General features: G+C 33.4%; 1 protein-coding gene across 1 annotated transcript in view; it reads left to right on the top strand.

Annotated features, from left to right (window-relative positions):
* Window positions 1-12,017, top strand: part of PCLO (piccolo presynaptic cytomatrix protein) — a 311,393-nt gene that overhangs the window by 264,254 nt on the left and 35,122 nt on the right. The window contains exons 22-23 of the mRNA XM_053942472.1: window positions 2,701-2,842; window positions 6,133-6,200. Coding sequence (XP_053798447.1) covers window positions 2,701-2,842; window positions 6,133-6,200 — 210 coding nt within the window. The remainder of the gene's footprint in view (window positions 1-2,700; window positions 2,843-6,132; window positions 6,201-12,017) is intronic.

Raw genomic sequence — 12,017 nt, 5'->3', positions numbered from 1 at the left:
ACCAGCAGAAACTTAGAGGTCTAGATGTATCTGTAAAAATACTGACATGTAGAAAATGTGGGTGTCTCACAAGTTATGAGATGATCTCTGTATCCAGATTCTGAATTTGTCACGAAACCAGCTGTAAATCTATTTGTGGATTTCATCTCTTGTCACAAACTGTCACTGTGATTCATTACTTTCATAGAGCAGACAGGGAAAAAAAACATTGAACTTTAGAATGTTCAAAATCCAGTCATGAACCTAAACTTGTATCCATTATAACCATTCACCAAGTGAAGTGACCTTATGGAAAACGAACATTGATATGGAAAATTATGTGAATTGGTGAAAACAGTAGAAGAACTAAAAATACATTGTACTGAATGTGTAATCAGGATACAGCTGTTTCAAAAGAAATAGATATGGGTTGATTATAAATAGATGAAGCAAAACTTCTTACCCATTTCTAAAGGCTTAATTCAAGCTTTTCTGGATTGAACTAAATTCTAGATCCTTAGTGGTTTTAAAAATCCACCAGTAAAGGTACAAGAAATTACTTCAGACATTAGTTTTTATAGCAAAGTCAGTAAAAAAAATCCTATATATGAAAGATCCTTTTAGGCCATATATGTTATGGTGGAGACATATGCTACACTAAGCAAATTCATGCCTAAGGGAAGGCCTGAAGATTCTCTTCTGTGCTGGCACAATTTTGTTTTAGCTTCCATGGGTTTTGCAGATGTGTTGATCTCCCATTTGTACTCACCTGTGAGGTATTTGTCATGCCATGGCACAAAAAAAGCTGACAAAACAACCTAACCTAAAGGACCTCTCAGAATTCCAAACAGAAAACAATGGGAGACATACAGGTCATGCAAACACAATGAGAACTGAGGTAATTAATTAGTTTGGGACAGGCATGAGAGAGCCACAATCCAGGCTGTTAAATAAAGGGCAACTGGAAATAATGTGCTATAACAGAGAGTTTGACCCCTCGTCTCTGAAACGTCACTCTTGCCCAGCGTTTCTCAGCAGCATTTTGCTGACATGTCAGCACAGGCATAGGAATTCACTCACAGCACCACCAGCTGAAAGTGATAGAGCAACCACTGCACACAGCCACCCCAGGTAGCTGTCTCTCTGGAAAAACTTGGGTGTCTTTCCTCCAGGTGAGATATTGAAAGTATGTGCTCATAACACTATGATTTTAAAATTTATTCTGTTGTATTTACCTCCAAGAAGGCAGCCTATGATCAATGTATAAAGTCATGGAATAGAGCTAAAGAATAATTTTATCTGAAAACAACATAGACTGTAGGGGAATCTGTAGTCCACTTCTGGCTGTAGGCAATAGTAGAACAAAGGAGATTAATAGAGTTGAAATGATAAAAAAGTTATGTGAGAACTTGGTTTACCAGTGAAGAATCACTGTGGAGAATAAGAATTCTGTCTTAAAGTTTGCCCAAGGATTGATGACATAAAAATTGCTTCATTTATTGATTCTAGTTCAAATTACTTACCTATTTTTGCATTATGTTTGAGGAGTTACACTCAGCCTCTTGGTGCCCCATCAGACAGCATTCTTCACCAAAAATATTATTCAGTTAGTCAGACATTAAAAATATTGATTGCCAGTTTAAAGCAAGACACTGTTGGGGCTCTGGTTCTTATTAAATTTCCAGTTAGATACTTGACTAATTTACTTTTAAAGAAGAATCTTTTTTAACTACTTACATAGGAGTTTCACAGTTCAGCAAAAAACATAAAATCTCATTAAGTCTTCATAAAAAATAACTTTGCAAAACAGTATTTTATATCTTCAGTACATATGCTCAATAGGTTGAAATAGATGAAACATGAAAATAGCAGATGTATTAGAGGACATTTAGGAAAAAAATCCCCAAGTCTGTATTAATATTTCCAGACAATTGTGTTATTCAATATAAGAATAGCTACTCTATTGTTCCTGTATTAATTACTATGTGTAATGTCACTGTGTCCTTTTTCCTTTGTATTTCTCAACTTGCTAAATGTGAAATACTGGATGATTTGTTCATGTAGGTCAGTAATGTCCAAAATACAAAATAAGGCAATCTGAAGTAAAACTAACATATGGTATACTAACGCCAAATGGTAGTAAATTAGATTAAGGCATCTCCCATCAAATTATGTTCATTAAAATTCTATGCATGTAGTAAGAGAGATCCAGGTGCGTAGGAGCAGTTGAGAAATATAATGCATAGCTCTGTTATGTCTGAAGAGATATTCACTGTGACTATAGGATGTGCGCTTACACATGTTTGCAAATGTCTCTCCTCAAAATCACCAAATGCAAAGAATGTTTCACAAGGAATATGAGGAAGGCCCACTGGGGCTTTCATTTTTACGAGATTATCATATGAAATGTTTTAGATGAATGACTGGTTTTCTGTCACTTAAATCAGAAAAGCAGTGTTAATCATTCTATCCCATTCTTTTTTTTCCTTCAGTCTGTTGATTTGAACTATTAATATGACTAGGGGAAAAAATATGGTGGTGTACTATTTGGTTTAGAACACCTTATTCTACATGAAAACAAACTCTGCAAAAATATGATAAAGCAAAAAAGTGAAAGTGTTTGCAGCATGTGATTTTGATAAATTATATTTTTTTTTTCTTAATGCCAGTGGTACTGATGTCTTACAAGTTTTAGTAACCAAATGTTCCTGCCCTATACAGCAAGGTCTACTAATCACCGACCTGCAGAAAGTTCTGTCTCCACTGGCTCATCAGCCAGTAGCTTTGGCAGTGGCTACAGCATGGATAGTGAAGGCAGCAGCAGTGCCACGGGAGAGAATAATCTATTTCCCATCCCAAGAATGTAAGGCTTTTCTGTTCATATATTGTATCCTCCATGCACAATTTATAGCACTTTCACTGAGCCAGTCATCCTCTTATGTACTTTCCTCTGCAGACTTGAGTTATGCAGTAAATAGCAGCTAAAGGGGAGAATTCCCCAGAGTTCACACTTTTATTCTGCTTTGTTGAGCACTGAATTGTTAATAACCAATCAAACCTCTGCTTCAACCTCGTGAATCTTTTCCTGTCATATAGGAGATGTGCTGGTTTCAGCCTTTGATGAAAATTTGTAGAGATGGGCTTAGCTTGTGTTTTAAAAGTACAACTATTGTAGGATTGAGAAAGCTTAGTTTAAGTTTTCAGATTTTCCTCCCTCGGTAAAGAGATGTTACTAGTGCAAGGGGAATTCATATGCTGGATACAGCCCAGTTTTTCCCAAGTTTTTAGGAGTCCCAGAATAATTACTCAGTTTTTCACTGGAAAAAGCTTTTTAGTACAGAGTCCCTGTAGGAATTATCAAACTACTATCAGTGTAATGATCCTATAAAATGATTTAATTTTCCAAATTTTTTACCCAGTTAAGTACTACACAGAAAAAAGTTTTGCCAGGATTTTTTCACCTCCTCTGTCAGCATGCATCGTCATTTATCAATTTCATTTATATTCTCTAATAGAACAAAGTAACTTCTGATCAACTTAATGATTCTGGCCTGAAAAAAATTTACAGATTGACTGTTCTCAAAATATTAGTTGGTGGTAACTGTTCATTCATTGTCTGCAATACTTGTTCAATATTTTCTCTGGAATAAAAATTTTTTGCTTTTCCCTTGAAGTTGTGAACTATTAGTCACAAAAGATATAAGCTTCCTAGAAAAACTTGAATGAAGTGAAAATTCTCTAGAATTGTGATATTTCTGAGTATTTATCATTTTCAAAAATAAAGTCCAATGATATTTGTTTACATCTTATTAGTAACTAAAGTTAAAATAGAGATAAATCTAAGACTTCAATCTCACCTTCAGAATCTAGGAGGATTATGTGAGCTTAGGTTGTAGGGTACCAATTGCTTGATTTGTAGTGGATTTTTCACTTATGTTGTTCTAGACTAAAACGGGAAAAAATATTGTCTTTGACAATATAAAAAAAAAAAAAAAAAAAAAAAGAAAAATATTGGGATGTCATTCCTAGTGAGAAAAGCAAAGATACATAAAGTCTTTGTGCACAATAACACAAGATGGAGCTCTCAATAGAAATTTTCTATTCACACATGCCAAATTTGAGTCCAAATAACATTATTTACTGTGTATTGACTAGCAATGTGACAGTACCTACAGTTACTTGCTGTTTGGCTAACAGACTCATTGGTGTCTTAAGCTTGAAATCAGCCCCACTTCTACTGAAAAGCAGGAGGAAGTCTCCACAGCTTCAGATTTTCTCATATAGAAATTTGTTCCCAAGAATTACACTTAAATAAATAAATTATATCCATATGTCATTTTTTGTAATGCTACACTCTTTTTTTTTTTATTATGGCATTTTAAACTAGGTTATTTATATGCTTACAGAGCATAAATTTAAAATTACACGGGAAATTTAAACAGACAGGACCTGTTTCATTTTTTATGTTAGTCTCCAGGGTTTTACAAAGCAATGTAAGGAAAATGAATGAAAAAATAACTGTTTACTACCAGATAATAATGGAGACAATGTTTAAAATTTAAACTGTTTCCATTTTGAATTCTGTATAAAAATGTTTATTTATCTGAATATATGTATAATTGAAATTCTACTCATCATTTGCATTCACACTGGCTTGATAATGACTTCAGGGACTCTGACCTTGTACTCTAATTCAGCAAATCCATAAGACCACAGCTTACAATTTGGATGTGAAGTATTAAGTCGGATAAATATTTTTAAGTACCTTGGCATTTAAAATCTTTTTGGTTATAAGCTCTCTGCTTAGACTAAGTTTCTAGTCTATCAATAGAAATTGTTGGATATGCTGAGTTTTAAACTCTTTGTTTTAGTCCAAGTGCTTTTAACCTTAGCAACAATTAGTCTTAAAGCAAAATAAAATAATTAAATAGTGACACCATGGGAATTGCTTGATGAGGTAACTAATTAGAATACTTGCCAATATTAAGTAGCTATAGCTATCAAGGGAAATTAATAATTATATACAGTTACATGAATGTGAATATATCTTGTAAAGTCTTTCTAATTTCGATTTTTTTTAAATACTCCTATTATCCAGTTGTAATACTCCTGAAAGCTACTCATATTCTCATCTCTGATAAAGACCAGATTCTCTATGCCTTTGTGTTTTGTAACCCTTTATAGCAGTACATTGGTGTAAAATAAAATTCATTTAGAATGCAAAGGTGAAAAATAATTGAATGACGTATAAGGAATATAAACCTTGGGACAAACAATTTTTGTATCATATTTGTAATGATTTATGAAGCATTACCTATAGTAGAAGAAAATAATAGCTTTCAGTTAAAACTGAATATAAAATCACTTGAAAAACTGTGATTTTATATGAATTTTTTAGTTCCCTGTAAATTTAGACATCTTCAAACATGAAGTTTTCTTCTCACAGGTAGACACTTTTCTACTCACAGGTAGAAAAGAACAGTGCTGACCCTTTAACCCCCAAGGAATCACATGCAACTGAAGATAATGCCTTATAGTCTCTATCACCGCAGTCAGAGTCATAAGGCAAAAAGAAAACTAGAAGCAGAAATGTTTGAGAGTGATTTTAATCATGCCTTAGAGCTTGCAACAAGTATAATTAAAGATAGCTCATATTTTACCTAACTTTCATTGTGTAAAAATAGACATCAAGGTTCTAATGCAGGTTTTTTTCTACATAAAATGCAGGGCATGATTTATTCCACTCACTTTAATGTTAAGTTTTCAGAATTGTTTCTTATACTAAATCTAAACTGTAAAGTAAAGCAATAATTTAAGATAACAAGTATGCCTTACCTTTGAAGTAATGGCATGGTAGACCAAATATCAATTTTTATGACTGCTTATTATATATTTCACTGTTGACTATAACAAGATAAAGTGAGGAAAGGAGATATGCAGCCCCAGACTGATGTGGGACAGGTAGCAGACAGCACCTGATGGACCCATTCTGTAAGAATGTACAGGCTTAGCAAGATGTGATTGCAGCTGCCTTCAAAAGAGAAAAAAGATAATCTTCTTAAAAGAACCAGCCTCACTGGCTTAGGCGTGTCATTGTTTTAGCTCTCATCTTTATATGGTTTTATTGACAACAACCCCCATATCTTTTAACAGAGGGAAGATGAGCCAGAATGGACAAGAACCAGTAAAGCAGTCGGGAGTAGGAGTGACTGATTCCGAAGGTAAAAAGAAATACAAACAGCTGTACACTGATACTCCATGTTTGTAGGAAGGATGTGCCTATTTCTTTGACTTGTCATGCTATGAAAAATTAGTCTATGCTCTCTTTGTTTTGTAGATTAAAATCCTGAACTTCATTTTCTCTAGGGGCCCTTTACAAAGAACACCAATGTAATGAGTCTTCAGTTTAAATGAGAATGGTGCCCTATCTGTATATTTAAAGTAATTAAATACTTAGATTACAATGAATAATATAAAATAATATCTGTCTTCTGATGTTCTTTGCTTTTCAAATAAAACATACAAAGTATGGAGCTGACTCAATACTCAGTGAATTTGAAGAATATATCTAATGCCAGCCAGGCTCTACATAACATTTCAGAATATTTACTTCATAAATCAATTATTAATATTAGTGTTTACATAAAACATTAATCTTAAATAAAAATATTAGCTGAGCAGACTTGACTGCTGCATTTAATGCAGATGCACTATAATGAAACATTTATTGGACTGGGAAATTCTGAGTGATTTTGTTTTGGTATTAATGTGATGCTGAGAAAGAAGAAGACATTGTAATATTGGATTTGGAAAGCACCTGACAGAATGACTTTCAAAATTTCATGGGGAATGTGATCATCTTTTTCATATGTAATAATGGAAAACCATGTGGAAATGGAGAGTGTTTTGTACTGAAGGACACGTTATGAAAATTCCATTTCCCTTTACATATGAGGTATATTCTTTCAAGTGTATGTTTATGTTGACCTCAAATATAAAACTTAATTATCATGACCTTCATTTTATTATCAAAATAAGACCTTTTTAATTTAGATGCATTTCAATGAAGCTTTGAGTATTAATTAAATCATAAATTGAAATTTATAAATATAATTGATAAATTGATCTTAAGTTTAATCATTTAAAAAAAATCAACGTTTTTCAGGTTTCTAGAATCTCGATACATGAGGAAATAATTGCTGTTTCCATATTTGAGGTAAATGAAATCTAATATTTCACAGAGCTGAAGAAATCAAATTAGAATTTACAGATAGATCTGTAAAGTTCTCTTTTCCAAAGCAAGAATTCTTACACGTGTATATGCATTTTACTAAATATTTCCATACATAGTATTCATTTTAAAAATACTTAATAATCTTCTTTATCAAATTTCAAATACTTTGATAATCTTCCTCTCAAAATTCAATTTTTCAATAGTATATTTACACATTTAAAAAAACCTGTTTTTTAAAAGAGAAATGGTGGGATGAAAATCGGAAGTTGAGAATTTTTCATTTTTATTTTGCATGGTGAGTCTTATCCTGATTTATAATTATATAAAAAATACCTTTTCATTATTTTGTTTATCATAAGTTGCCCTTTAGGTTGTGTCTTGGATCCTAAATTTCAGAGCCTACAAATGCAAAATATTTTCATTTTTTATTGGTATTATTAATTAACCCCAAACCCAAACAAATACAAGTAATAATAAACCGAACAATACTCAAAACACCTTTTGAAACATTCTGAAAGATGTGTATATAACATTTGGTCTGAAATTACCTTTCCAAAGTTATATTTCTTCTTGTCTTCAAAATTTACAAATGACTCAAGAGCTGCAATGCCCTTATTTTCACTTACAATGCAATTCACTTCTGCTACTTTGGAAGCTCAAGTGTTACAACTTCTAGTCTGATAAAATGACTCGTTCTTATTGAGTGGTTTTTGCCATTGAGAAAGGCTGGTGCAGTTAGGCTGGATTTTAGTGTCTGATTTCTAGCTGACTAAGAGGGGAAACATCAGTGTCAAAGGATAAATTAAACTAAAATCTGGAAAACAATTCAGGAGCATTTGAGTTTCAGCATGTGAATGTAATTATCCTTTGGGAAAGTAGTTCAGAATTTAGAGAAACTCAAGATTAACTGAGAATTATTTCAGTATAAATTCAGTATAAATTCATATTTATTGTGGCATTCTTTTTATAGATGATTAAAAGAGAATAAAAATCTTAAAACCATGCATTTTCTGTAGTTCACTTACCTGTGTTGTGGATCAAATGAGCTCTGAAGTTAAGTGGAAGCAATCTTCATTCCCACTTTTCATTAACTGTTGAGATCTCCCATAGTATTCTTATTGTATTCTTATTTGCAAATAATGACTTAGAGTTACATTTAAAACTTTTTAATACTGGTTCTCTTTTTTTTTTACATTTTCAGTTATTTTTAGGGCATAAGTTCTGTAAAAAGTAGCCTTGGGTTAGTGTCTTTAAAATGGTGAAGAATAAATTTAATTGATTGTACATGCCGATCTATTGCTATGTGAAATGTTTTAGTCACCCAAGTCATACACACAGGCCTGACAAATGTGGCAGGGGACTCAGAGGATCTTTAAGAGCAGTAGCTGCAGGGAAAGCAAGGTGAGATCCTCAAATAACAATGGGAATTGTTTTCTAGGTGGCTGAATCAAAATTGTAGCAACAGGGTTTGAGTTCAGCTCATGGGGGTATGACAGCAAAATGTAAGCATTTACATAAGTGGAATCTCCAGGGGAAAAATTCTCATTTTGTAATTGTTTGCGCATTTGTGTTAATGTTTTGTTGGGAGAAGTTTTTGTGATATTAGCACATATCAGTATAGTTTTAACTAAATACTGGAAAACAATACTATTTCCTTTGCTGACATAACCAAATGGTCAATATAAACAACTGTGATTCTGTCTATGATAATCTTTGTTGCTCTGAATATATTATCTTCTCATATTCTGTATTTTTGTATTACTTAATAACATTAAAAGAAAAAAAAATCAGAGTTTTGTTCTTGGACACGTTATTAGTTACTTTTATGATATGCATTGTTGCATGCTATCTTACTCTGGGCATTCTGCCCTGAGCAGATGAAATACTTCATCTTCTTAAGCTTCAGTAAATCTTATTATATATATTGTGATCTCCATTAAGATATAAGCCAACTTCTGTATTGGTTTCAGAAAGTGCAACATACCTTGTTCAAAGATGTCTTATGACATGGTTAGAGTATTACAGACATTATAAAAAGCTCAATTGCATCAATGTAAGCACTGAAACTAACAATTAAAAGCAGATGATTAATATCTTGATTCAGTTGTAGATCATGATTGGTCTATCTGTCCTATGAAGTTGCTCAGCCAATAGGATCCCGATGGTATTTTCCATCTACCAACCATTTAATCATTTAAAAAAATATATGAGAAAAATTATTTCCATACATTTTAAAAGTGTGAATTTGCTAGGTAATCCCAAGATGCCACTATTTGTAGTAGAAGAGAGATATATAGATATAAATAGCATTGTCATGGAAATGTTGCATCTTCTCCTTTTGAAGACTCTGTATGCATGCAAAATATCATTCCTCAATCATTCCTCAATCCTCAATCACTGAGGGTCATCTCAAGCAAAGACTCTTTTAGGAGTATGTCAGGGGTTTTTTGAGTGAATGCGTACTCACAGTGATTCTGTCATCCTCTGTGGCTGGCCTTATTGTTGTGAAGATTTCCACTCAGAAAATTGTAATTTTTCTATAGGAGCAGTGTAGCACCTCACCCACACCTTCGAAGACAGTAGGATTATTTTACCCTTCTTTTTTATTTTTTTTATTTTCCTCCAGTCCATGTCCTGAATACCAAAAACTTCTGTTCACTGTTCAGCCATGTCTCAAAGATTCACTTTATGGCCTTTCCAGTGGTCCTTTGAGCCTCATACTTTGAGTGTAATTAAACAAAGTTCTCTGAGTAAGAAACTGTCTCCCTCTACAGATGATTGAAACTGAACAGAAATTTTCAGAATGTTCTAGTAAAGCCCCAGTAAGTATATTTCCCTAGGACAACAGAAGGAATAGATTTGTACTATTTCAAAATCTAAACGTGCACATATACTTACTGAATTTCTACAAAATGATATGTTAGTTATGCTCTCATTTAGTATAACCTTTAGTGAAGTCTTGCAGGAGTTTTCAATTTTTTTTTTTCTGGCATGCTAGTAATTTGCCTAAATTATAGATTAAAGGGGAAAAAAGCAAACACAATAACAGCAAGCCCCAAACATGCCCTGTGATCATATTTTAACAGGAAAATTTTATAGTACAGTACAGTACAGGTTTCATTTCATACTCTATTCAGAGAAATCTAAGATAAAAAACACTCTTTTTTCTTAATTTTTGAGCTTTGTGGTTCATCAGCCAAAATTATAAACTAAGAAATTCAGTTTTAATAATTTGATTTCTTATCTCTGTATTTCAATAATTTAGGCAGTCTAATCTTTATTTATGACAAAAATTATTGAAATACCACAGAAACCTTGGAACATGCTAGGGAGTCATTCTAATAAGATTTTGGAAAGGTGCATGACCCTCTGTCTGGGAATAATTTGACTTGTAAATGTTCTGTTATAGCTTTTTGAACCATCCTAGTGAAATTTTCATCCATCTTTTCTGCACAAAATAGACCCTGGAGCAAATTGCCTTGCAAACTGTTTCACACTGTTTCTCCTGAAGAGGAGCACCCAGAAGTGATAAGTGGATTAGCTCTCTTGAGTAAAACAATACATGAAACAAACTGACAGAATAGGCACAGCTAACCAATGCCATATTCTTCAAAGTAATTAAAACTCAGAAAAAAAGAATTCATTTTCATTTGCTCCTAAATTAGGTTAAAGTAACACTCTTTAAACCACAGGACTCATTGTACTATGACTGAGAACAGGCTGAGGGCTTGCTGCATCTCATATCTTAAAAAACTAGCATTTGATTTCTTTTAAATCCAAAGGTTGAAATATCAGAAGTCTAAGATTAATCCTTATGAGGATGTTCAGAGAAAAATGCCCTAATATTGGACTTTCATCCAGAAAGTTATGAGGATAAAAAAGGCAGATGAAGAAAGTTATTAACAGATAATTATGATACAGTTACTGAGATTTGCAAATGCTTTTGTATATGCACAAATCTATACTTTGATGTCTGGTTGGTCCAGGCTAAAAATTCGAGGTTTACTGCAGGTGAGAAACTTTCTTACATTAGAATGATCAGAGACAGGGCACTTCTCCTATGAAGACAGGCTGAGAGAGCTGGGCTTGTCCAGCCTGGAGAAAAGAAGACTCTGAGGAGACCTTGTTGTAGCCTTGAAATAGAAAAAGAGGACTTACAAAAAAAAGGAAAAAACTTTCTACCAGGGCCTACAGTGACAATGGTTTTAAACTGAGAGTAGATTTAGATTGAATATATGAGGCACTGGATCAGGTTTTCAAGAGAAGTGAGGGATGCCCTAACCCTGGAACTGTTCAAAGACAGGTTGAACACTGGAGTTTTCGCTTTATGGTGAAGTGGAAGGTGTCCCTGTCATGGGGTGGGGTTGAAAGCAGATGATCTTTAAAGATCCCTTCCAACCCAAACCATTCTATGACTCTTTGATATGAAAGACCTGACAAAGATTTTTGAAGGGCTCACCACATACTTCAAATATGCCTGCTCAGTGTGAGTGGTGTTCTGGGAACTGCTGTCCACTCAGGTGTTTGACAATTACAAAAGTAAAAGCATTTCCATCGTTTAGCAGTGATTTCTTCTGTACCTTTAATTAGGAGCATCAGGCACCCACATTTCACACACTTCATCTAGTGTTTTGTTTTGAACAGATAGGTCAATAACTCAGTGCCAGGAAAATTCCACTTTCTTTTTAGTTTCTTACCTTTGGATTGTTTCAGCTACTGAAGCAACATCAAAATGTCACATCAGAATGTCACATTGCTACAGTATTGGGTAGCAAGAATCTGAGAACTGTTATTTCCAAGGAAA

Source organism: Vidua chalybeata, chromosome 5, assembly GCF_026979565.1.
Source record: "Vidua chalybeata isolate OUT-0048 chromosome 5, bVidCha1 merged haplotype, whole genome shotgun sequence".
Classification (NCBI taxonomy): domain Eukaryota; kingdom Metazoa; phylum Chordata; class Aves; order Passeriformes; family Viduidae; genus Vidua; species Vidua chalybeata.
The sequence above is the reverse complement of the archived record's forward strand: the minus strand, read 5'-3'. Positions and strand labels throughout refer to the sequence as shown.